Source organism: Vulpes vulpes, chromosome 5 (genome assembly GCF_048418805.1).
Source record: "Vulpes vulpes isolate BD-2025 chromosome 5, VulVul3, whole genome shotgun sequence".
In the NCBI taxonomy this organism is placed as follows: domain Eukaryota; kingdom Metazoa; phylum Chordata; class Mammalia; order Carnivora; family Canidae; genus Vulpes; species Vulpes vulpes.
The window spans coordinates 82606949-82633472 of NC_132784.1; the positions used below are offsets into that span (position 1 = coordinate 82606949).

At 36.1% G+C, this 26524-nt stretch overlaps 1 protein-coding gene across 1 annotated transcript in view; it reads right to left on the reverse strand.

The window, feature by feature from the left end:
• Positions 1 to 1772: 1772 nt before the first annotated feature.
• The window catches only part of FBXO3 (F-box protein 3), a 30537-nt gene continuing 5785 nt past the window's right edge, over positions 1773 to 26524 (reverse strand). Inside the window, exons 3-11 of the mRNA XM_072759093.1 lie at positions 26041 to 26204; positions 16664 to 16778; positions 15591 to 15795; positions 14207 to 14252; positions 11298 to 11382; positions 10144 to 10266; positions 9170 to 9285; positions 8075 to 8265; positions 1773 to 2986 (exon numbers count right to left, since the gene is read on the reverse strand). Coding sequence (XP_072615194.1) covers positions 2810 to 2986; positions 8075 to 8265; positions 9170 to 9285; positions 10144 to 10266; positions 11298 to 11382; positions 14207 to 14252; positions 15591 to 15795; positions 16664 to 16778; positions 26041 to 26204 — 1222 coding nt within the window. The 3' untranslated portion in view covers positions 1773 to 2809. The remainder of the gene's footprint in view (positions 2987 to 8074; positions 8266 to 9169; positions 9286 to 10143; positions 10267 to 11297; positions 11383 to 14206; positions 14253 to 15590; positions 15796 to 16663; positions 16779 to 26040; positions 26205 to 26524) is intronic.

The window sequence follows — 26524 nt, forward strand, 5'->3', positions numbered from 1 at the left end:
TGTTCCCTCTTTGGGACTTCTGGACTCTGAGATGTCACCCTATCCTAATTTTGCTTCTAGTTTTTTTGACCGAAATTTCAGTCTTGAATCTTTTCCACTACCTCTTATAAATCTGAGGTTGTCAGGGTTGGACTGAGACCCTGCTGTGTGCTCCCTGGGAGAGGACCCTGAAGGTGCTTAGTTTTGCCTTGGGGATATGTATGTTTGCAGACAATTTGCAAATCTTTATTCTCCTTCCCTGACCACTCTTCCTTGATCTTCATATTCATACCCAACTGACAGCTGGAAACTGTGTCCTAAAGGCATCTTGAATTCAAAATGCATCCAAATCTCATCTCCAGTATCCAACTGCATTTCCTGCAAATTTTTCTTCATAAATGAAGCCAGAAACCTGGGAATCAAGGTCTCCATGCTGCCTGTGTTAATTCCTGTGTCACCGTCTCTACCTATCTGCCACATGACTGCTGGAGACCTGGTTGGTTTACCTCTCTGGCCTCATGTTTGACTTTACTTTCCATTTAATTTGTCCCCTTTCTCATCATCCTTCCTGGAATAGAGTATGACTGCAGCTGCCACCTTGCAACCATGAGGTATCCTTCATGATTAAAACTTTGTGCTAAGGATGGTAGAACAGAAAGTTGGAAGGAATCTGGAATGTAGACACCACTGTTAATCAGTCCTCAACTAGTTACTTCTGGCTTTTCACAAGAGAAAAATAACCCCTCATCGATTTGCTGCTATTTAGGTATTGGTCTCATCCTGATACATCAAGCTTTAGACAAATGAGTCAAAAATAGGTGGTGGTCTCAAAGGATCTCAGAACCAGAAATGGCCTTCACTCTACAAAAGCATAAGCTGGCCAACTGTTAGATTCTTTCTATGTGTGAATATACATTCTTGCCAATGAAATAACTCTTGAGCGTCTTATCAACTAATCAGTCACCTCTTGGTTTGAACAACAGGTCATTCGTTCAACATACTAAGAGAATGTGAATTTAGAGGAAAGGATAAATAAGCTTGAAGTATTCTAAGGAGCAAAAAGTGGCTGGGGTTGTGGGGGAGATTTGGGGCATCATGAGTACTTTGGGAACTGACAAGAGAGGTCAACCAGAAAGGATAAAGCAAAATGGCAAGGGATCTTAGGAATAGCTTTAAGTTTCAACATTAACTAGCTCTAAATTATTAATTGGTAAAGTACATTTTTATAAAAATCAGTAGGTTCTTGGGACACCTGGGTGGCTCAGCGATTGAGCATCTGCTTTTGGCTCAGGGAGTGATCCAGGAGTCCAGGGAACGAGGTCCACATCAGGCTCCCCCCATAGAGCCTGCCTCTCTCCCTCTGCGTCTCTTGTGAATTTAAAAAAAAAAAAAAAATCAACAGGTTCTTTTTAAAAAGGAAGAGATAAGCATAATAGAAGGATTTGGTAGCCTGATGATAAAATTAAAAAACAAACAAAAAAACCCAACCAAACAAGAAAAACTACTTACTCCATTTCAGAACATTCTGACATGTGCCAATATGAAAGGGTCTTTGGGGTCCCTGAGGGCACTGCTTAACCCCATATACATTTCCCTCTTTCTACAGTTTTCGCTAGAAAAGAAGTATCCCTGGGGAAAATGGAAGGCAAAGCATATGATAGGATATAGTCACAGCCAAGAAATAACTTTGAATGGGCCTCTGGCAACAGGATAATGAATCTCCATTTCATCTTCCATCTTGACAGCAAAGGCTGATTAATATTAGTTTATGGAAAATAGGCAATTACACGAAATACAGGATCAGAACCAAAACTCGTTTTTAAAATGTGAGTTTTTGCCACTTGGAGGATTTCATTCCAAACTCTCAATTATATAATTACAAAAAAAAAATCCATGTTTCAGGAAAACATACTTAATCTTAACATAAAATTCATGTCACTTATCACAAAGTTAGACAGTCAAGTGTATAAAGCAGAAACAAAACAGAAGCAGTATTTACAAATTTAGACTACATGAGACATTGTGAAGACTTGTTAATAAACAACACAATACATACTTTTACACACTACATTGTCAAAAGTGATGCATCTGTGAACAGTATGACAAAGGTCATAACGTTAAAGACTTTAAGTTCAAGGTTGTCATGTTGAAGATTTTAAAATAAATTCAAGGTTGGTAGAGTTGAAGACTAAATGCAAGGCCAAGGTCATAGTGATAAAGACTTTAAGCTCAAGGTTTTAGTGATGAAAACTTTAAATTCAAGGATAGATTGTCTAAGAAAGGACAAACAACTAGCATTCAAGCTGTTTTAGTCGATTAGTTCCCTGTGAGTACAAAATATATAGGAATTACTAAATGGATTAGCCTAATTATAAATTCTGTTCATTTCTAAGTAATTCACAACTGCAAGAAGTCTTTTCACAGAATCATCCAGTCACATAGTTTCTCTCTATCCTTGTGTAGGTATTTCTGCTACATTTTCAATCCTTATTTAAAACAATCCCCTCCATTTCCACATTTATAGAAGAATAAAATATTTTGAAACAAAGAAATGTCTGTTCTGTAGCTAGAGAATTATTCTCCCACTGACTTCTAGAAGAGAGAGAGAAAGAAAAAAAGACTCCCATTTCCTCCTCTACTTCAAAAACACAAAGCAAACCAAAACGATCCAATTCCTAACGTAGTGTCGCATAGAACCCAGGGCCTGGAACAATATTTCATGCTAATTTTCCTGCTATATGCAGAGAACGAACAATTTAGTTATTTACACTATTGGGAAATCTATTTAACGGACTGGATTTGCGCCAGGGCTTCCATCAGCACAGCTTCCCTAAAAAAGGCGAGAGCATCTGCGTCTGCGAATGGGAACATCAAAGACTCTCCTCCGTCTCTCTTCCTCATCATCTTCATCAGACTCGTCCATATCTGCCGAGTCATCATCGTCGTCGTCTTCCTCCTCCTCCTCCTCTTCCTCTTCCATCTCTTCATATTCATCAGGACCCATCTCCTTGAAAGAGAAAACAATCTTTTGATAAGGACTTCCATCAGTTTTTTTATACTTATTTTATGCAATTTTTCATTTATCTAAAACCTGAACAACTGGACATGCCAAATATGAATTTTTATAGAGTTGAGCCATGTATTTTCATAAATGCACATGCTGATGCAAATTCTATAGTGTATATACATATATCATGTCTTAAAATGCTCAGTGATTTTAATGGTAAATCTATTTCATTATTAACACAGTACTTATATTTTACATGGTAATGGATAATTTGTACAAGGCAGCCAACAGACCACTCCTAACAACCCAAGATAAAATTTTACTGAATTTTAGTGTACTAAGTAACAATTCTTTGTTAATCTATATCCTTACAGAAAAGGACTCAAAAATATTAATAAGGTATGACCTCTACTGGTAACTTTTATGTACTGTCCAGAGGCCTAAGAGATGCCTCAATGAGCTCCTACTATAAATACCCATCATTTCAGTTCAACGACGGGGGCAGCCTCTACTCTGAAATGAACTTGTTGAAGGTTCTCAGAATAGGGCAACAGTGAGGTTGAACATGCAATATCTGAACATCTCATGGAAACTTCAATTCTGTTTAAGTCGTGTCTCTAAGTGAGTCTTAGTCTGCTGACAATTTTTCCCTCTCATACATTTGAGGACTCAATGAGAGGAGTCACTCACTATATTGGAGAGAGTTCTGAGTAGCAAGGAGCTCCTAGCTGGTGATGTGGGAAATAATTGGGAAAAACGTGGGACGTGTTGTCAGCAAAAGTCCTTTCCCCGAGGCCTCTATGGCATCACATATCCAGCACTCACAACCCTCTGATCTCATCTCTCACCACTCTCCCCTGGCCACGGCATTTCAACTACACTGGCCTCCTTGCAGTTCTTCACATATGCCAAACATTAGTATGTTTATGTAACATTAGTGTTTCAGGGCCTTTGCATTTTCTGTTCTTTCGGTTGGAACATCCTTCTGCCACATATATCCACCTGGCTCCTTCTACTTCTTTCAAGTCTTAACACAAATGTCGCCAAGGCCTTACCCGACACATCTTTATATTAGAACAACCCAACAGGACACTCCTGATATATCCTTTACTCTGATTTTTCTCCAGAGCACTTATCACTACTTGGTGTAACTAGATAATGTTTATTTGCTACCTTTATCTCTTCCAACTAGAATGTAAATTCCAAGGCAGAGTTTTTGTTTTTCTTTTTTTAATTTCCTCAACTTTCTTCTTTTTTTTTTATTGAGGTATAATTGACATACAACATTACATTCATTTGCTCCAGGCGTACAACATAATGATTTGATATTCATATATATTACAAAATGATCACCACAATAAGTCCAGTTAACATCCATCACCGTACATAGTTACAGAATGTTTTTTTTGTGATGAGAACTTTTATGATTTATTCTCTTCGCAACTTTCAGATATGCAATCAGTATTTACTATAGTCACTGTGCTGTACAGTACATCCCGAAGGCAGACTCTGGCTGTATTGGTCACTGCATTCCCCCAGCACCTCGTAGGTACTCAAAAGATATTTGTTGAGCAAGCAAATTAATTAACGTGGGAGAAAAAAACTGTTCCTTAGGAGTTGTCAAAGGATTGTCACTTAGGATTTATTATAACACTAATAACAGCAACATTAACAACAATCAGAGAAAATATACATAAATATGACATGATATTCCATTATTTTTATTTTTTGATTTTTTTAAATCTAGGGAATGAAGACTTTAAAATTCAGTAGAAGGTTCAAAACGGGCAAGGGGAAGGCTTAGGAAATCCTAAAACATTAAATTCAGGTAGTATGATCATTAGTTATCTTGTTGAAGAAGGAAGCAGAAAAAATGTTAAGGAAGTCAGTGTGGCTAAAGAGGGAGACTGCTGATGATCTCAGATAAAAATGTACATACAGAAGTAGCAGATGGAAAGAGGCACACACAGGTAAGAATGGAAATAAATAAGCAGCAGGAACCTCTAAAGTGTCCAAAAGCAAACAACAAGCCACCTAAAGCAAGAAAAGGCTTAAGACCAACCAAAATATATTTTGTAGTGACATTCAAAGTATAAAGCAAAAGGAAGTATTAAGTACAATAATTATCATATGGGTCAGGGCACAAAAATTCAGTTTCCATATCAAGAGAACTAATATTTCAACAGGAAAGGTACAATACAAATACAACACCATACAAATACAATCCCCACTGCCTCTTTCATGTTGATTAGAAGTAAGTCCAGAATTCTCATTTCTTTTTATTGATATCTCATCCTTGAAAGAGAGAAACATTTTCCACAAGGTAGGTCAAGATTTTATATGCTTATGTGTGGTTGGGAGGAAATTAAAACTCTAAATAAGTAAGAACATAGTTAAGAGGGTTGAACATGTAATGAGTTTATTATTATAATTTATAATTTAAAATTATAAATTTAAAAATCGTAAACTTTAAAAAAAGAGTAGTATTATAAAACTTCTCAGTTTTCATTTCTAACATGATAAATATTGATATAACCCACATCAACAAGAGTTCTTTGGAGTCCTCAATAACTTTTAAAAGCTTAAGGGAGCCATGAGACTGAAAAGTTTGAGAACTACGTTCTAAATTAAAGACTCCTTTATACCCATCCTAACAAACATTAAAAACAAATCTCAACATGATCAAGCTGACCCCATAGTAAATCGCCTGCCCAAACAAACCTCAACATTCTTTACACTTTAGGTCAGGAGTATTAGCAACTTTAGGACAAGAAATATTATCGAGGGGAGAGATTTCATAATAATAAAAGAAAGCACTTCATTAAAAATACATAATAATCCTAAACATATTTGCATATAATTATAGTGCTTCAAAACACATGAAGCATATCTGATAAGATTAAAAAGAGAAATAGACAAAATTGTAATTATGGTTGGAGATTTCAACAATCATCTTTCAGAGAACAAAGACCCAAAAAAAAAAATCAGTTAATATATAGAAGACTTCAAAAACAGTCAACGAATTTGAACTTTCATTTATAGAATAATATTCCCACAAATAGCAGAATATACATTCTTTTCAAATACACAGGGATTAGTTACCAAGATAGATCATAGTGCTAGGACATAAAACCTTTAAAAAGATTGAAATTACACACAGTGAGTTCTCTAACCATAACAAAATTAGAAATCAGTAAACAAAAGTTAACTGGAAAGCCTCCAAATGATTGAAAATTTACACATTTCTAGAAAAGTTACAGATCAAAATTAAATTACAAGGGAAATCTCAGAATATTTTGAATTAAATGGTAATGAAAACAACACATCAAAATTTATGAAATATAGCCAAATAGTGCTTTAGAGAAAAGAAAGGCCGAAAAGCAATAATCTAAACTTCTACCTTAAGAAGCTGGTAAAAAAAGCAAATGAACCCCAAAGTAAGTAGGAAGAGAGAAATAAATAAGAGTGCAGAAAACAATGAGATAGAAAATGAGCAACAATAGAGAAAACCAGTGAAACCCAAAGTTGTTCTTTCAAATGACTAATAAAAGAAATAACTCCTTGGGTAAACTCATCATTATTAGGAGCACAAAAGGATATATGACTATAGTTCTTACAGCCATTAAATGGATATCAAGGGAATATTATAAATAATTATATGCCAATAAATTCAACATTTTGACAAAATGGACAAATCCCTTGAAAGACACAAATGACCAAAAGTGAAATATGAAGAAATAGAAAATATATGAAAGAAATTAAACTCCCATTTTAAACTTTCCCACAGAGAACTCTAGCCCCAGATGGTTTCACTAATGAGCTGTATCAAACCATCATGGATTGATACCAATCTCAGACAGAAACTGGACTAGTCAAAAACAGGAGACTGTTACAGAAGTAACAAGTTCCTGGTCCTGGAAATATACAGTAGAAAGCATTCCTCCATTGGGAGGGAAGCTCACTTCCAAACCCAGACTATAGATCCTTTTCACCAGATATGCAAGCATAATGGCCTAAAGTCTCTTATCATTCTTCTGTTTCCAAACTGGGGTTGGGCACGTGTCAGCTCTGGATCAGACTAATCCTCCATCCATCTTCCCAGGAGCCAGAGGGCCCTTTCTCAACATTTAACACCTACAACTAAGTCACATCCTGGGTATACAAGTCATATTTTATCTCTGTTGTATAGTTGGAGCCTCATAATTCCCTAATCATTTTATAATCCATAAGATTGGGGTACTACTACTATCATAAGGTAATCCAAAAATGAGATTTTAAATTATACTTAGTTGACTTAAGAAATGATCCCAAAGAGAGATGACTACAAAGAGGATTTAATGGATAGACTTGTACTTTTAGTAGTCTCTCTCTAGGATATTTCTATTACAAAATTGGGATTTTTAGCAAAAACACCGCATGAAATTCTTTTTCTAATCTTAATGAAACAAAATAAAGCCTATTCTAACTGGTCTAGTGTGGTGTTTCTCATTAGGCCATAGAACTTTTTTTGGAAATGGTGGAAAAGAGGCTGAACCTTTAAAACCAGTAACTACTCTACATGATACTATCATAGTAGATATGTGTCACTATACACTGTCCAAACCCAAAAAACATACAACATCAAGAGTGAACTCTAATGTAGACTATGGATTTTGGGTGATTATGATGTTCCAATGTAGGTTCAACAACTGTAACAAAGATACCACTCTGATGGAAGATGCTGATAATGAGGAAGTCTGTGCATGCATGGGGGCAGGGGGTGTTTGGAAAATTTCTGTACCTTCTCCTCAATTTTCTGTGAATCTAAAACTGCTCAAAAATGATGTCTATTAAAAATAAAAACAAAGCAAACATAAAACAGCTAACAGTAGAGTTACTCTGATTGAAGTGTATGGAGTCTAGCTTACTTATTATCCACCACCCCCACATATTCACATGGCCCCCTCCCCCCACGGTATTTCCTCAGAATCTCTAGGGTTCTCTGGAACGCCATTTGTAAACCAGTTGTCTGGCTAATGAACAAAATCCCTCTGTGGAGTTAATTCTACAAAGTCATGGAAATCAGTCCCAGAGGAAAATTTAACTCACCAATCGGGCTATAGACACCCTGAATGTTGGACAAGCCATATGGAATCGGGGAATAGCAACATTAAAGATCTTGTCTTTAAAGTAAAGAAAATGGAAGGTATAATATCCTTCCATATATCCTGATGTTGTAGAAAATGTGGTACAACTTGTGTATTCATATACCCGACCTGGGCTGATGATTGGAAATTCACCTGTGGAGAAAACAGTAGTAAGAAACCAAAGTATAAAATTCATTTCTTCATCACAGCAAATAAGATATGTCCTCTTTGAGATTATGTAAACTATGTTAAACAGCTAACAGTATATGTTAACCATGTAAAACAGCTAAATGAACACTTAGAAAAAAAAAATCTAAAGCACCCTAATAATCCTAATCTTTCAAAAAAGCTGACCGTCAATGACAATCAGAGCTAATGGTGATTGAAATTCACAAAAATCTGTGCTACTGATTTTACTATTTTCCCCAAATTTCAAAAAGATAACCAATATGAAATTTATTTTCTCCTGCCTGGTAACCCTACAGAATATAACAGCTAGAAAAGATAAAGAATTTAAGAAGCAAACAAGGAACTCAGGTGATCCACAGAATGAAAACTCAATCCCTGAATAATTTGCTATGATTTTAGAAAATTTCATGTTTAAGGTACTAAACTTAGAGAATAATGATCTTTACACATTATATTTGTGAAGCAAAGTATTGGACTTACAAGAAGCCTAGAATCTATGATATCTTTTACACTATAAACACAGCTATTAAAAGATAAAGTCTTGGATATATGGGTGGCTCAGTTGGTTAAGCATCCAACTCGTGATTTTGGCTCAGGTCATGATGATCTCATGGGTCGTGAAATCCAGTTGCATGTCAGGCTCTACGCAAAGTGGATGTCTGCTTGAGATTCTCCATCTCCCTCTCTCTGTGCCCCTCTCCCTACTTGTGTTCATGCTCTCTTTAATAAATAAACAGATCTTAAAAAAAAAAGATACATTCTTATCCACTAACTACACTGTGCCTTTTCCAAGCTATATGTCACATACATGCTCTCCAAAATGTCTTAGAGGCAACGGATATATAAACCCAAATCTCAAATTACATACCAACTACTCCAGGTCCTTGAACTTCTTCTACATCACCTTTAGCATTTGTTATTCTCCAATAGCGACTGTCCAACTGACAAGCCTTCTCAGGAAGTGCATCCTTTGACATTTCAATCCTGGAGAATGAGGCAGTAGAGACACAAATCTGGCCTGATTTTGTTTCTTTTCCTTAAGAGCTACAATTGTTGAACTAACGTCTGTGTTAACCGTCTATTTCTGCAAGTTCTAAAAGATGTGGGCCTGGTTAGCTTGACCCTCCCACAGAAATGCCTTTACTCAATTTGCACACTTGACTTGCTGTGAGAATCAACAACAGAAAGGGCGACATAAACTTTTATGAACACACTGGTGATCATTTTTTGCTGTTCAAGGAAAGATCAATGTATGAAATACTTTCTAGAATATAGTGCAATGAAAATTTGTGTTTTTTTGGAAAAATTTATTAAAAAACCGAGACTGAAGACAATTCCCTTTTTTTCCATTAACTTCTAGAAAGCTCAAAGAAAAATGTCACCAGTCAGTTACTAGGGTTACACCTTATTTAATATTACTGGGATTATTACACCTTAAATATTTATTAAAGTTTTAATTTGGAAATGGGCAGGCTAAATAAAATTTAAAATGCATGGCTTTATCTTGACAATTTGATAGCTTCTAGAATGCAATTCTCACAGAGAGTTTTCATGATAATTATAACTTAAGTGTCCACCTCACAAAGTAGCTGGCACAATTCTTTAAACAGTACATTTGCAAGAAATAACATAAGTAACTTGAAAGTTACTATAAACTCAAGGTACTAGATTATAAATTATACTTTTTAAAATTATAAAATTATATTACATTATAAAAAATGTTGTTATCCACCTTCCTCCACACCTCAACAAAAAGCTGTCTTTCAAAATATGTTTGGTGTACTGTGTCAACGGGGGCAATAACAACACATCCACAGGTTGTGCCCCATTTACATCTCTCACCTGATTCGGTATGTGAAGAAGTAGTGCGGTGGGTGGACAGAGCTAAGTTCTGGCAGAAACGATGTAGAAACCGAAACCGTAATGTCCCCAGTTGTTGCCACACACTCTGGATCGTGAACATATCTAGGTAATTTTAAAACAGTTAAACATTTTTTAATCAACTAACTTCAAGTCCATAAGATAAAAGATATCAAGATACAATGTGAAATACTTCTACTTTACCTTAGGATCAAAAGTTTAAACCATATTTAGGAACTTAAAGGTATAGTCCTATGAAGCTTAGAAGAAAATGATAAATTACAAGCAAACCAGACAACCTTGAAGACTTCAGATCAGTAATGATAATAGTCAAGGCTCAATGATCAGTGGTTTGAAAACTGATTCAGTAATTAAACTGGAAAAAGAGCTTCTCTCAGTTTTCAGAGCCCGGAAACTTTTGGGACATCTGAAAACCCTACCAACCGTGGCTCTGACAATAAAATGCATTGGTATGTTATTCTAGAGACTTCTAATTTATAATTAATCCATCATTTCTGCCAATCAGGCTACTATGAGCCAATATTACCTCTAATACTATCTATAATACCTGGACGTTTCATTTAAAGATGATAGATAGGGGATCCCTGGGTGGCTCAGCGGTTTAGCGCCTGTCTTTGGCCCAGGGTGTGATCCCGGAGTCCCGGGAACGAGTCCTACATCAGGCTCCCTGCATCTCCCTCTGCCTGTGTCTCTGCCTCTCTCTCTCTGTGTCTCTCATGAATAAATAAATAAAACCTTAAAAAAATAAAGATGATAGATAATATTCGCCAGGAGTTAACAATTATTGACTTGCTATTCGCGATAAATCCATTAACTGGCAAACAGCCTCCCTCCCCTCCACCCCGCCCCCCCCACCTCCCCAAGAAAGAAACTATACTATAAAGCTATAGCTTTGAAATCAAAATCATTTTTTTCTCTGGATCCTTCAAAACAAGAAATACATTGGCTATTCAAGTGTTTGAATGTAGCTTTAAAGTGAGAATAACACAGTGACATTTAAGATAATGAGAGGTTCTGTCATTAATCTTCTTTGAAACTTCATCTCAAGATCTGTCACTAATTTTTTTTTCTGTTTACAATCATTTTATTAATTCAAAAAGTCCTGGGTGAAATACCTGAAAATTTGGTCTCTGATGATTGGGAAGCCACCCGATACAACATTGTTGACATAAGAAGTAAACCAGTCAGTAAAAGTAGCACCTATAAACCAGGAAGGGGTGGGGAGGAAGAAAAGAACAAATAATTTTCATAAAATCTATACAGGAAACAAGGAAACAATGATATTTCACTATGCTTAAGATATAAGATCAAAATTAGAAACACATAATTCTACTAGTCCATTATCAGGTCAATTTCTATTCTCAATTCTATTCATCTCTTTCCCAACTACCTTGCTAGGGAATCCTCCATCTACCTTCAAACTACTTTTTACACTTATAATTAAATAGACTTTTAAACTTTATTTAGTGCTGGTCTAGAATGCAAAGCTTTCTTCTGCCTATAATTTCTAGAACATATGGAACAAAGGAAGACACAGATACAGCAAGGTCTAGGAAGAAACTACAGGAAAAATATCAGCAGCTATCCTCAGACAGTCAGGATATATACCCTTGGTCCAGCTACCTCCTGACTTATGCACAAAATTCTGGCAAAAGCCAGGCTCAGTCCGGGCATCTAACAGGGGTATGGCACAGTACAGTTCTGGGCATGAGACCAATTCCAAAGTAGTCTAGCTGCACCACTACCGACTCAAATGCATAATGACCCTCCATATTCTCAGTGACCAGCTCGAAGTCCAGTCCAGACCTGACCACACGTCTGTGATCTAGTGAGTGGATCAATGACAAGTATTTACGTGAATTATGTTTGCCACTTCTAGGTAATATGACGTAACTTTCTCATACCCCACATCTATTATTAATACATCTCAGTGCCCAGCAGTATGAATCCCTGAACCAATGTTATTCAGTGAATTTCTCTGTAACCTTGTTTCTATTAACACAGTTCTCACACTCTGCCATGCTGAACATCGGAGCTAAATTTGTAGTATTTACTTACTATTCTATTTAAGGAATAGAAGATACAATTTAAGCTTGGATCTTAGGGTTTATAGTTTTAAAATTTTAAAGGCATCAACTGAGGGAAGGTAAGCTATAATAGTTGGCTTTTAGCATCTACTAATGAATGGTCAATCCTAACTCTTTGCTTATTGAATGTTCTACTCAAATGATCACCTACCATCTATCCACTCTGAACAAGATACTAAGGAGGCACATGAATAATGTCATTAAAATTCACAGAAGCTATAATTTTGTTTTTGGAACTAGTAATTTCCCTGTAAAGTTTAAAATATCATTTTGTATATTTCATGGAATAAAATGTTAGAGTAAAAAAACCCACAAATTTTTCATGGTTTACATAAAAATGAAACTGGTATGGTGTATTTTAAGGTACTTCAATTTATAACAATACATACCCAAGTGTGTTCTTTAAAATGAGGAGTCTTTTCTATGCAGTCTTTACCACTCAACTTACCTGAACACAGATTCTAGTTTTCTCAAATATCTGTTAATAATTCACTGAACACTTGGGAGATTCCATCTTGTGTTTAACCAAAAATTCCAAGAAAATCAAACTTAGTTGAATCAAGATGTAATTTATACATTCCAAGGTAGTTTACCTTTTAAAGTAAGCCTATAGCTTGGCATCTCTTTGGTAGCACTGGGGTTTTACCAAGACAGCTTAAAGGAAGCTGCTTTCTTGTCTCTCCTTTCAGCACTAACATCCCATCTCATCTCTCCTCCCTCAGTAGGTCTCAGACCTTTTGCTTTGCTCTCTTAATCCAGAAGAAATCCCAGCTACCAGAAGAGTATTCATCAGATCTCTGCTGTAGCAATGGGGCCTTCCACACCATGTCAGGCCAGTATCAAACCAAGAGTGAGGAACTCACAGAGTTTGGCTAGCATTTACCTTAGAGTTCAGGCAGCCTTTAGTTTGTAAATTAGTAGCACCACTGTTCTAGAGCCATGGTGATCATCTCTGAAGGTACGTGCTATGCAAAGATGCCAAACAGGACAGTGAGCAGGGGCATAACCCCCAGGGGGCACTTAACTTGAAAACCATATGCCAAAAAAAACAAAACAAAAAACAACAACAAAAAAACATAGGTCAACATGAATCATGGGGAGCTAAAAGCTGGAGGCTAAGTTGAACAGTTTTTTTATAACTTAGCATGTAGGGAGAGCTTCCACGTTGTGAAAAATACCTTAAGCCTGGACTGTGTTACAGTATGGAACAAATGAACACTACTACTCTGTTCAAGGTTCCAATTAGGAGATATAATTAAATGCAGACACTTCAGCTTACAAGGCCCCTTGACTATTAATATATGGGGAAGTTTAATATGTGCCTTTGAAAACCAGAATGGATAGTCAGGAAGCCTCTTTTAAGTGAGCAAAATCTAAGCAAAACAGGACTGGATGAACAGCAAAGGGGTGAGCTGCAATTGCATACAGACAGGATTGTTCTCAAAATCCTATAGAAATACCTTTGAAGGCCAAGAAAAAGTTGTGCCAAAGAGTTTATAGAGCTCAGTTTATACTGGTCTTTGAAGCCTGCTGTTCTGAGATCTCTAGTGTGATGTATCACTATTTTACCACAACTTTATAGGCATAAAGTTGTTTTATCCATCTGTCTCCAATAATGTATTAATATGATTGATGGAAAATGCATCCATGTGTAAGACAGCTATACTTACATTCAGAGTAATTCTATTCATGAAGTTCTATAGCAGAGTCCTAAGAGTACAAGATTATATAGAACATGGCTTTTTTCCAAATAGGAAACAAATTCAAAGTACAGGGGCTATTTGAATGAGAGCCTAGATATACTATTTTATAAACCAGCAAGCCTTAAAAAAGACAAGTATAAACTGCCAGCTGATCAAGTAACTGCAATGTTTTTATCAACTTAATTTTTTTGACCAGGAAGAAGAAAGGAAAAGGAAGACTATTCTTTCTCCTACCTATGATAAACATGTCAATAGCAGCTGGATTCCGAGCCATTTGGTCCTAGGTGAGAAAAAGAATATCATAATTGAGAAAAAAAAATTTTACTTAATTTCTCATTGTTCATTATCTGTATCTTTCCCTGGAGACAAAGCAGAATAGATAAAAATAACAAGTGTTCTAACCATCACTTGGACATTACTCATACTTTTCAGTCCCTGCTCTTATAATTTCTATATTTAGGTCCTTTCTAGAAAGTCCTTAGAAGAGTGCCAGGCACTTCTCAATAACAGTCAAAATGCTCATGTACTGTCATGACTGTTACAGTGAACTAAAAACTTATCCTTTATGTTAGGAAGTTCAAGTAAGAAGATATATAACCTATTAAGAAAGGGCTTTAGATTCAGTCAAAAGACTTGAACATTTCTAGGTTGGTCACTTTTCTCACTAAATAGAAGGACCAAGCTATCATCATACAACTTTACAGAAATATCAAGACAAAAATGGAAACAGACATGGAAATGCTTAGAAAAAAAATTATGAAAGCTCTTTAAATATTTTCAGTGTTATATGGAGTCACATGTCTCAGGTATCCATGATTTTCTATTTTAAATTCTTCTTTTGGGAAGCCTGGGTGGCTCAGTGGTTGAGCATCTGCTTTTGACTCAGGGCGTGGTCCTGGAGTCCCGGGATGGAGTCCCGCTTCAGGCTCCCTGTATGGAAGCCTGCTTCTCCTTCTGCCTATGTCTCTGCCTCTCTCTCCTCTCTCCTCTCTCTCTGTGTGTGTGTGTCTCTTGTGAATAAATAAAATCTTTAAAAAATATATAAATAAGTTCCTCTTTTAAGTTAAAAGTTCACATTTGGGCAAAAATGAAGCCAGAAGATCTACAATTGAGAAATTACAAAAACCCAAGAAAAAAAATGAAACCAAATACGACATTTTCTGTGATCATATTAAAATCTAACAAAAGCTTCCTTAAAAAAAGATCCACAGTTTTCAACAACTCAACTATCTAACTAAAAGTTTAAAAAGTTTCCTTTGCACACAGAACTTGAGTCAAATGATGCTTAAAGGCTAAATTTTTAAAGTTAGAAATGTATATTACAATTACTTCAACAAAATCTCATTATGTTTTCCTTAAACTTAAATTGCCTTAACACCTATCACAGCCTTCCCTCTGTGTGCACAATGATCTGCATTGTTTGTCCACAGATTAAATTTTCCTTTGGCATTCTGTAATGTCAGAATATCATTGCCAAATTAGCCCTATAATTAGGTGGATCTATAAGCAAATTGTATAATGCTCTATACCCATTCTACAGCCCTGAAAACTTCTGCACACATTTATACACTCATCAGAACACATCTTACAGCCGCATTTAAACACACTTCCTACTTACTGGACATTGGTAGAAAACTTCATTTTTGTTTCGGCCTTCTGCAGCTTCCACTGCTATGTACTGACTCAAACCAGTATGTATGCAAAAAGTTAAAGGGAGACAGTATTTCAATCCCTGTCTCTGCTGGAAGCCTCCGGCAGCTGTATCGACATCTAACAAATCTTCAGAACGATAGTGATTGGACAGTGCCATACTTCCCAACAACCTGAGAGCAGAGACAAAAATATTAATCCCAGTGCCAAAGAGCTGTGCTTCATCTTTTTGATGAATGATAATTTCCCATCGACAGCTTTATAAGAATTAACATGTCAATCACCAAAAACACCACAATTTATTTACGAATTCAAACTCTTGAGTAGAAAGATTTCTTCACACACAAAGAGATACCATGTTCCATTAAGAATAATGCAAAGTTCTCCCTAAGTTTTTATGAGCTTTTCATAGGCACAATATCTTCAAAATAGCTTAATTTTCATAAAAGAACAGAAGGGTAGACTCAAAGTATATAGCTTTTAACACTGTGAATGAATTTGACAGCTACTGCATGGTCTACTTTTTCCAAAAGGTTCCCCAATGAGTACTTCCTCTTAAAAACAGGCCATTCAATTACAGGCTATGCCTGAATAGAACAAAACTCTTATTTTCTTTAGTGTATATAGCTCTGAACAAATTATTGCTTTTTATATGTATGGTATATAGAATTTATATCAAACTCTCAAAAACAATTTACCTGGTCTATAATAGGATAAAGACTTCAAGGGTTCTGAACAGTTTTACTTAAAATACACTCACACACACATCCACTCTATGTACCACAGCACCCACCCAACCCCAATCAGACTTCATTTTAAGTATAAGGATGTGCTGATCGAATTGCTGTTTTTATGAGACATTTATTTTGGGAAAATCAAATTCAAGCAACAGATTCAGTCTTTTGGATTCTTACAGGGAAGAAGAGAGAATTCTTATACTCCTTTAATCTGTCAAGAGTAACTACACATCATAGCTGTTTATTTTCTTTCTGGGAAATGACTTGTGTCATTAAAAATAACCCAAATGGCAAACCTTCTTACCCAGGAACCACTAACTTCTGCCCATTGTGGATACGATATGAGCATCGATAATCATCAGGGAGTTTGCAACCAATCTGAGCTTCCACAGCATCTAGGTCTTCCTCTCGAGCACCCTCTGCAAATGCACAAAAAAGCAAATTATGAAGAAACAATAAGTCTTATATCTAAGGAGAAATATAATCTTCTGCTAGCCAGTGAAACAATGTTAGAACAAGTGAATTCTGTCCAAGTTGTACTGCTGAAACATAGGGAAATAAATTGAAAATACAGAGCAACATTACTTCACTTTGGATTGGCTCTGACATTTGAAGCACGGAGAAGGAAACTCCTCTATTTCCTCTCAACAGGGAAGACACTGGCACTCAGCAAAATACAGAAGAGTATGCAGCAGGGAGATCCATAGTAATTATTTCACATTATGATGCAAACTTTAGGATTGATTTTTCTTAATCCAACACACTCACATTTAAAACATCTCTATTAAAACAAACTCTCCAGAAGTTCTCTAAATGGATGTTCAAGAGTCCTGACATAGTCTCTTAATGAGAAATAGAGGACATAGGTTTGGGCTGTGGGGAACCATTAACTTCAATCCAATTTTGCACATTTGTCAGCTCATCATTTATTCCAGCTTTCAAAGGGAGGAAGTGATGACAAATGCCAAGAGAAGAGATTCACTTCCAGTAATGGTTCACTAGGTTGTTGGAGTAAACTTTATGCTAAGAACTAGAAAAACAGAACAGAAAATTGGTCTCAAAGCTTCTGGAGAACCTCAAAGACAGCAAGAACTGGGGGCGAGGGGTAGTCAGAAGGACAGGGAAACGAGGTTAGCTGGGCACTGGGAGCAACCTGTCTTTGAGGCAACTGCCAACTCTGAAAGCAAACCTGTGGCTGAGAAGCTGAGCAAAGCTTCCAGCAAGCAGTACTGAGAGAATTTTCTAACGTTGATGAAAACATCAAACCACAGATTCAAGAAGCCCCATGGAGAACAATTATAAAGAAAATCGTATCTAGACACATCCTTGGGAAACCACTGAAAATCAAAGACAAAGAGAAATCTTAAAAGCAGCCAAAGAAGGGGAAACGCTGTACGGTCACTTTCAAAGGAACAAGACTAACAGTTACATTCTCAACAGAAACAACAGAAGCGGGAAGAATGATAGCTTTAAAGTACTGAAAAAAAGAACTGTTGACTAGAATTCCACATGCACTGAATATATTTCAAAAGTATAGATGAAATACATTCATTTTTGGACAAAAAAAATCTGAAAAAATTCAGCAGTTAGCAGTACCTCACTTAAAAAATACACTAAAAGGAATTCTTCAGGCAGAAGAAAAATGATCCCAGATGAAAGCATGAAGATGTAGGAAGAAATAAAGAGCAATGAGAAAGGTAAATATAGTGGTAAATCTAAAATAAAATGGAATATATAAAATAATGATAATAATGTTTCCAGGGATAGAAAACATGTTCAAAACTGAGATCACAAAAACTATAATACGAAAGGCAAGAGGTGATAATTGGAGTTAAAGTATTCTAGGGTTCTTTTATTATCCACGAAATAGTAAAAATACTAATTTACAATAGATTTTAATTAAGTCAGAGATGCATCCTTTAATCTCTAGGGCAAATCACTAAAAATGATAAATAAGAAAAAGATGTGCAGAATAAAAGATAATTAAGAAGAATAGAAAAAAAGGAATACTTGCTCAGGAGCACAAATAAGAAATAGGAACATGGTATACTTAAGCCCAAGTACGTCATTACCCTGCATATAAATAATCTAATGATTAGAAGACTGACAGACCAGCTAAAAAACAAAACACAATCATGTGTAAGAGGCACATCTAAGAAATGTAGATACACAAAAGAAAGTTAAAAGAGCTTTACTAAAATCACACAAAATAGACTTTAAGGCACAGAGCATTATCAAAGGTAATGGAAGGCTTTTTGTAATGGTAAAAAGGTGTACCTAATAGCCCAGCTGCAAAATATATTTTTTAAAATAACAGAACTAAAATGGATAAAAGATATATTCACAACCATAGTTACTAGTTTTCTATTGTTATACTATTAGCGGCTTAAAGCAGCATGCATTTATTATCCCATAGTTTCTGAAGGTAAGAAGTCTGGGCATGACTGAATCAGATCCTCTGCTCAGGTCCCACAGGTTGAAATCACCACATCAAGTGTGGCTGCTTTCTCAGGTTAGGCAATCTTATGCTAGCGGTCCTCACCCAAGTTCACTGGTTATTGTCAGAATTCATTTCCTTGTAGTCAGACGACTGGGCCCTCAGCTCTTATAAGCTACCTGCCATTCCCTATCACCTGGCCCTCATCACAACATGCCAGCTTGCTTTTTCAAAGCCAACAGGAGATACCCATGCCTTGAATGTCTCTGCCTTCTGGAAGGGCCCAGTTTTTAAGGGTTTGTCTGATTAGGGCAGGCCTGCTTAGGATAATTCCCCTTTTGATTAACAAATAACTCAAATTCAACCAATTTGGGACCTTAATTACATCTGCAAAGCCCATTCACCTTTGTCATCTGTTACCTAATAGCAGGACTGAAATCAGTTATATCAACATACTGCTCACACTCAAAGGGAGGCTATTATTATACCAGGCATGTACAGCAGGGGTAGGAATCTTTGGAGCTATCTCAGAATTCTGTCTACCACACTGTCCAGTTTTAACATACCTCTCTCAGTAACTAATAGAACAAGTAGACAAAAATAAATAAATAAGACAAAATAAATCAGTAAGAGTACAAAAGATGTGAACAAGATTAACAATTTTTGCCTGATTACATACATAGCACTGATTCCAACAATTGCAAAATATACGTTCTTTTCAAGTGCACGTGGAACATTTACCAAGATAGATGATATGCTGGACCAGAGAACAAATTGCAACAAATTTCAAATGACTGAACTCATACAGAATATATTCTCTGATCCCAGTAAAATTAAAGTATAAATTATATTAAGAAGATTACTAAAACAAAACAAAACAAAAACTCCCAATACTTGGGAATCAAACAATATTTTTCTTATTTGACCCACAGGCTTGTCTAGAAATCAAAAGAAATCAGAAAATATTTTGAGCTGGGGCAGCCTGGGTGGCTCAGAGGTTTAGTGCCACCTTCAACCCGGGGCCTGATCCTGGAGACCTGGGATCGAGTCCCACATCAGGCTCCCTGCATGGAACCTGCTTCTCCCTCTGTCTGTGTCTCTGCCTCTCTCTCTCTCTCAATCATGAATAAATAAATAAAATCTTAAAAAAATAAATAAATAATAGACATAAAAAAACTACAAAAATTCTGGAAGAAAACAATATTAAAAAAAATATTTTGAGGGGATCCCTGGGTGGTGCAGTGGTTTAGCGCCTGCCTTTGGCCCAGGGCGCAATTCTGGAGACCCGGGATCGAATCCCACGTCGGGCTCCCTGCATGGAGCCTGCTTCTCCCTCTGCCTATGTCTCTGCCTCTCTCTCTCTCTCTCTCTCTGTGTGACTATCATAAATAAATAAAAAATTTAAAAAAATATTTTGAGCTGCATGTTAATAAAAAATACAACATATTAAAACTTATGAGATAAAGCTAAAGTTATGCTTAGAGGGAAATTTATAGCAAAGATATTTGAAGAAAACCAGAAAGCCTGAAAATTTATGATCAAATCATCTCAAGTCAAAGAAAACACTACAGTAAACTCAGAAAGAAATCAGAGAAATTAATAAAATAATAAGTAAATACAGAGAGGATTGACAAAGGCTAAAGCCAGTTTTTTGGAAAGACTAATAAGATTAACTCCTACCTAGCAAGACTGATCCAAAATAACAGATAAAGCACAAAAATTATCAGAAAGGAAAGGTGAGATCACTCACTACAGATCCAATAAGCACTGCAAAGGTAAAAGGATATTATTTTTAAAATTGCTGCAATAAATTGGAATATATAAGTGAAGTGGACAACTTCCTTTAGAATACTCAAGACATAAGAATAAGTAGAAAATCTGAATAGTCCTATATCTAATAAAGAAATTGCATTTTTAACTTGAAACCTTCCCAGAATGAAAACTCCAAGATTGAATGAATGGCCTCATTGGTGCATTATATCAATAATTTAAGCAAGAGATAATACCGAGCTTACATAAACTCTTCCAGAGAACAAAAAAGAAATAACACTTCCTGACTTGTTTTTAAGGTCAGCATCATCTTGATACAAAACCTGACAAGAACACTGCAGGAAAAAATTACAGGCCAAAGTCTTTCATGAATATAGATGCAAAAAATCCCAATCAAATATTAGCATATCAAATCTAACATACAAAAAGGGTATTACAGCCAAAGTAAGCTTATTCCAGAAATGCAAAGTTGGTTTAATATTCAGAAAATCAATGAAAGCAATTCAGTACATTAATAGAATGAAGTAGGAAAATCATGTGATAATCCTAAGTTTGGAAAGTTACTTGACAAAAATTCAAGTATCCATTTAAAACACAAAACAAAAATGAAAACCTTATCCCAAAGTAGGATCAGAAGAAACTTTCTTCAATGTGATAAAGAATATCTATTAAAAAAAAAAAAAAAAAAAACTCTACAACAAATATCATCCTTAAAGGAGAAATCTTGAGGGATGCCTGGGTGGCTCAGCAGTTGAGCATCTGCCTTCAGCTCAGGGCATGATCCCGGAGTCCCAGGATTGAGTCCCACATCAGGCTCCCTGTATAGAACCTGCTTCTCCCTCTGCCTATGTCTCTTCTTTGTTCTCTCTGTGTCTTTCATGAATAAATAAATCTTAAAAAAAAAAAAAAAAAAAAGGAGAAATGTTGAAAGCTTTTCCTCTGTGATCAGAAAGATAAGGACACTCATTATCATCATTTCTACCCAACATTGTATTGAAGGTCCTAGCCAGTGCAATAAAGCAGGAAAAGAAAAAAAGACGTGAAGATTGGAAAGCTAGAAATAAAACTATTATTCAATATCCTTAGGGAAATGCAAATTAAAGCCACCACTATATATCCACTAGAAAGGCTTTAAAAAAAAAGAAGAAAAAAAAGAATGACAACATTAAAAGTGTTGGTGGGAATGTAAAGTTTTAGAACTGCTATGGGGGGCAGCCCCGGTGGCTCAGCGGTTTAGCACCGCCTTCAGCCCAGGGCATGATCCTGGAGACCGGGGATAGAGTCCCACGTCAGGTTCCCTGCATGGAGCCTGCTTCTCCCTCTGCCTGTGTCTCTGCCTGTCTCTTTCTCTCTGTGTCTCTCATGAATAAATAAATAAAATCTTAAATAAAAAAAAAGAACTGCTATGGAAAATTATTAGTATCTTTTGAAGTTTAATATAAGCATACTTTACAATCCAGGAAGCTCAATCCTAGATATTTACCTGAGGGAAGTATGTTCATATGTACATCAAAAATTATCTGCAACATTATTTATAGCAGCCAAAAAACTAGAAATAATTTAATATCCATCGACAGTAGAATGAATTTATAAATTATAGATATAGACTATAAATTATAGTCTACCCATATAATAGTATACACTTGTAACAAAAATGAACAAGCTACTGTTACACACAATACAGTTCAATCTCACAAACACAACAGAAAAAATTCACACAAAATCTGTACTTAATCATGCAAATTATATAAAATTCAAAAAGAGAGGAAACTACTCAGTGGTATTAGCAATCAGGATAGTGGTTACCCCTGAGAAAGAAGGAGGGTTCTAGGTATAGAAAATCATTCTACTTCTTGACCTGGAGGGTGTTACAATGGTCATGTTTATGTTGTGATAATTTACCAAGTTGTACACTTAGAATCTACACACGTTTCTGTATGTTAGTTAACATCACTAGTGATAGCTTGTGGATGTCACGCGCCCTTAGGTATGGTGGGATGAGAGGGCTACTTCATCTCTGTGGTAATCTTTCTAAAAACCCATTATTCCAACCTAATCATAGGTAATATTTCAAACAAAGCCAGTTTGAGGAACATTCTATAAAATACCTGACCAGTAACTCCTTCAAACTGTCAAGATCATGAAAGACAAAGAAGATGGAGAAACTGCCACAGACCAGAGGACACTAAGGAGACATGACAATTAAATGCAATGTGGTATTCTGGATTGAATTCTGGAATCCAAAAAGGATATTAATGGAAAATGTGGTGAAATCCGAACAAAGTCTGGAGTTCAGTTAATAGCAATGTGCCAATGAAGACTGTAGTTTTGACAAACGTCCCACAGGGAGATACATTAGGGGAAACTGAAACTGTGTGAGGGGTGTACAAGAACTCTCTATACTGCCTTTGCAACTTTTCTGTAAGCTAAAATTACTCCAAAATAAGAAGTTTATATTAAAAAAAAGTTCAGTACAAAAGAAAACAAGCTGAATAGCTGCCTGAACCAGAAAATGAAGAGAAAAGAAACTAATATTGGTATGGTTAGTGCTACATGTTGGACATTTAACATATAACATCAAGAAAATAAGAATTTCTTGAAGAGATAGTTGGACAGAAAAAAGTTAAACAAGAGAAAAATATAAGGAAATACAATGTTTACAATACAATAAAATTAAGGTTTAGAGGGGCATTCTGTTATAGTAGAATTTGGGAGCCAACCAGACTAGGTTCAAATCTCAGCTCTACCACTTAACTAGCTGTGTGATCTCTGGCAAGTTATTTCACCTCTTTAACCCTGTTTCATCTGCAAAATGGGGAGATAGTACTATCTACCTGAGAGAATTATCGTGAGGATTAAATATGCTTCCTCTGCTTAATAGAGTGCTTTCCTGGCACTCAATAAATATTCATTAATTTTCTTTGCCAAGGATCCTACTTGTGTGAAAAACCAGGGAAAAGGTTACCAGGAGCCAAGAAACCTAGATTAAAGTTCTATCTCTGTCACTTACTAGTTATGGGACTTTGTGTAAGTCACCTAAAACTCTGAGTCTGTTCCCTTCACTGGTAAAATGAGGGAACTGGCATAAATTGGGGATTGGCAAACTAAAGCTTACAGACCAAATCCCGGCCTACAGCCTGTTTCTGTAAATAAAGTTTTCTTTGAAACACTGCCATGCGCATTTGTCCAGATACTGTCTATGGCTGCTTCTCCACAATAACAGGAGAGTTGAATAGTTGTGACAGAGACTATCTTTCTCTCAAAGACCAAAATATTTACTATCTGGCATTTAAAGAAAAAGTCTGCCCATCTCTGGTCTAAATGGTTTCAAAGGCCCCTTTCAACTCTAAAGTTCTAAGCCCACATGTAAGGTAAATATGAAATTTGAAGACACATGATCTATACCACCAGATACACTGGTAAAAGATATATAAGTATACCATAATTTCCAGTGCTCTGTGAAGCCTTGCCCAAGACCAACGCCTATTTGCTTTCCAAGTTTCTTTTCTGTCTCTGCCATCTCCATAACCTTGAGATTAAATGAGGGACTGTGACCCTTGAGGTGAGTAGCTAGTTCCTGACTCAGTCCTACAACTCATAGGCCTGGCATCCCTAGAGTCCCCAGCATTCGAGATATCGAACAGCTTTTATCCCACTCCGACTCAAGCAAAACCCCTGGAGAGCTGGCACCTGGGAGTAAAACAGGGGCTATCAGGAAGTCTCTGAAGAACCTTACCTCCAACCACCAGGTACAGAACAGTGAGCAGTGAACCTGCAAATGCCAAATGGAGTCCAAAAAATAAAGGAGGAAGAAAGAAAAAGAAAAAAGAGAGAGAGAGAGAGAGAGAGAGAGAGAGAGAGAAGCTGCTATGTATCTTTAGTTTCTTCCTTTTCTTCCTTTCTTGGTAGCTCTGTGTCTGAAAGGAGAACCATGCCTATATTCTCATATTCCAAATGTCCTGACATTGAACTAGCTCTCCAAGAGTCCTAAGGCACTCTGGATAAAATGGAATAGGTCCTCTCTCCCTTCAGTTGTTAAAACCATAGCTCTGGTGTCAGCTCTGTATTCAAATCCTGATTCTGCCCTACATTTTGTGATGGCAAACAACTTACTTAGCCTATTATGTCTTAGGCAGTTCACCTTCATAAGGGGAATAATAATTGTCTACACCTCATAAGATTTTGGCAAGTTAAATGGAATAATACAAAGTAGTTAGCTTAGTGTCTTGCTTTGTATTTAATAAAATAATAGCAATTATAAACCCTTACCTATTTTATTTCTCACCACAAAATATCTATTTTCAGAATCACTTTTCTTTTGAAATTATTTAGCCCCACGTACCAAGTGAACATTATTCTTTTCTTCCAAGAAAAAAAGCTATGAAAGATATTAATCAAGGATACTTTCCTTCAAAGCTCTACTCTCTCTGACAAATCACTCTTTCCTCTACCTCTTAGCAATTTGGTTTGAAGTACCTAGTCATGGTCTGTATGAAATTCACATTTGCATCGGAAGTTATGGTGGAAATATGAAATGTAAAAGGAATACTGTTTCCAAAGAAACCTCAGTTCAGAACTGATCCCAATTTCAGTGGGTTAAGTGTCTGCCTTTGGCTCAGGTCATGATCTTGGGGTCCTGGGAACAAGTCCTGCATCAGGCTCTCAACTTAGCGGGGAGTCTGCTTCTCCCTCTGTCCCTCCCTCTGTGCTCTTTCTCTCAAATAAACAAATAAAATCTTTAAAAAAAAAAAAATCCTTTTTAGTGGAGAATTCTGAAAAAAACTTGGGAGGCTAAAGCAGGTAAGGAGCAATCTATTTATGAACTCTCCTGGGCATAAATTAACAAATCAAATTAGTGGGAAATAGTTTATTAGTATTTCTTGCCAGAGTTGGACAACAATAGTATAGGAGAAAGACCACAAATTCTGGGGTCAAATAGACCTCAGTTCAAATCTTAGTTTTCACTATTCTATATATGTCAAAATAGGGATGAATGTTTTCCTTACTTTATTATGCTGCTCTTATCCTCTGAAAGACCCAGGTCTTTAATATTTGGTCTTTCTAAATCATTAGACTTTCACATAAAACTTTACTCGCACTAAAAATAAAGAGGGTTAACGCAGCAGGCTGTTTTTCAATTAAAAAAAACTCCTTTGAAAGAAATCACAGTAGTTATCCTCGAGCAATCTTAGCACTAGTGAGCTTACTGTAAAACAAATATAAGGACACAAGGAGTTCAACTTTCCCTCTAATAAATAATCACGTGAGTCCCGAGGCAGGCAAAAATGGGACAAACAGTAGAGCAAGGGTCCTTTTAGCAATATAGACTTCCTAGTTCCTAGGCCAAATGTGAATGGTAAATTACAGATAATGTTGGTGAATTACAGATTAGCATAGATGATAGAAACCCAAAGTTATTTAACCTATTTATACTATGGTTACTAAAATGAAGGGAGACCCTGCATTGCCAGTACCTTTCAGAGATAAAACCATCCGAGGACATCTGGGCTCCAAATATTTCTTGAGATCATCCCAGGCCTTTTTAATAGCAGCATAATGGTCAATGTATCTTCCTACATCAGAGTAAGTATCTATGAAGAGAGATTTCCAACACTGATTCTTCTGTGTTTTCTCTTCCCTAAATAGATTTTAAAAAATGAGATTAAAAATCTTTTGAAATGAAGTTAAACACTTACCAACATACTTTATTGGGAATTTGTGCTTACTTTTGCCTTTTTACTTATTTTAGCTACGAATGAAGACTAGATAGGAAAAGTGATACATACATCCAAAAATTTAACAGGAGTTATTGTTGGCATGGGGGGATTATGAATCATCTATTTTCTTACTTTCTACTTATTCTCTTCCCTAAGTTTTCAACTCCTTAATAAAATATAATGTGGATAGTATAGGAGGTATGAATTTCAACTTACTCCTTAAGACATATCAATTATAAAG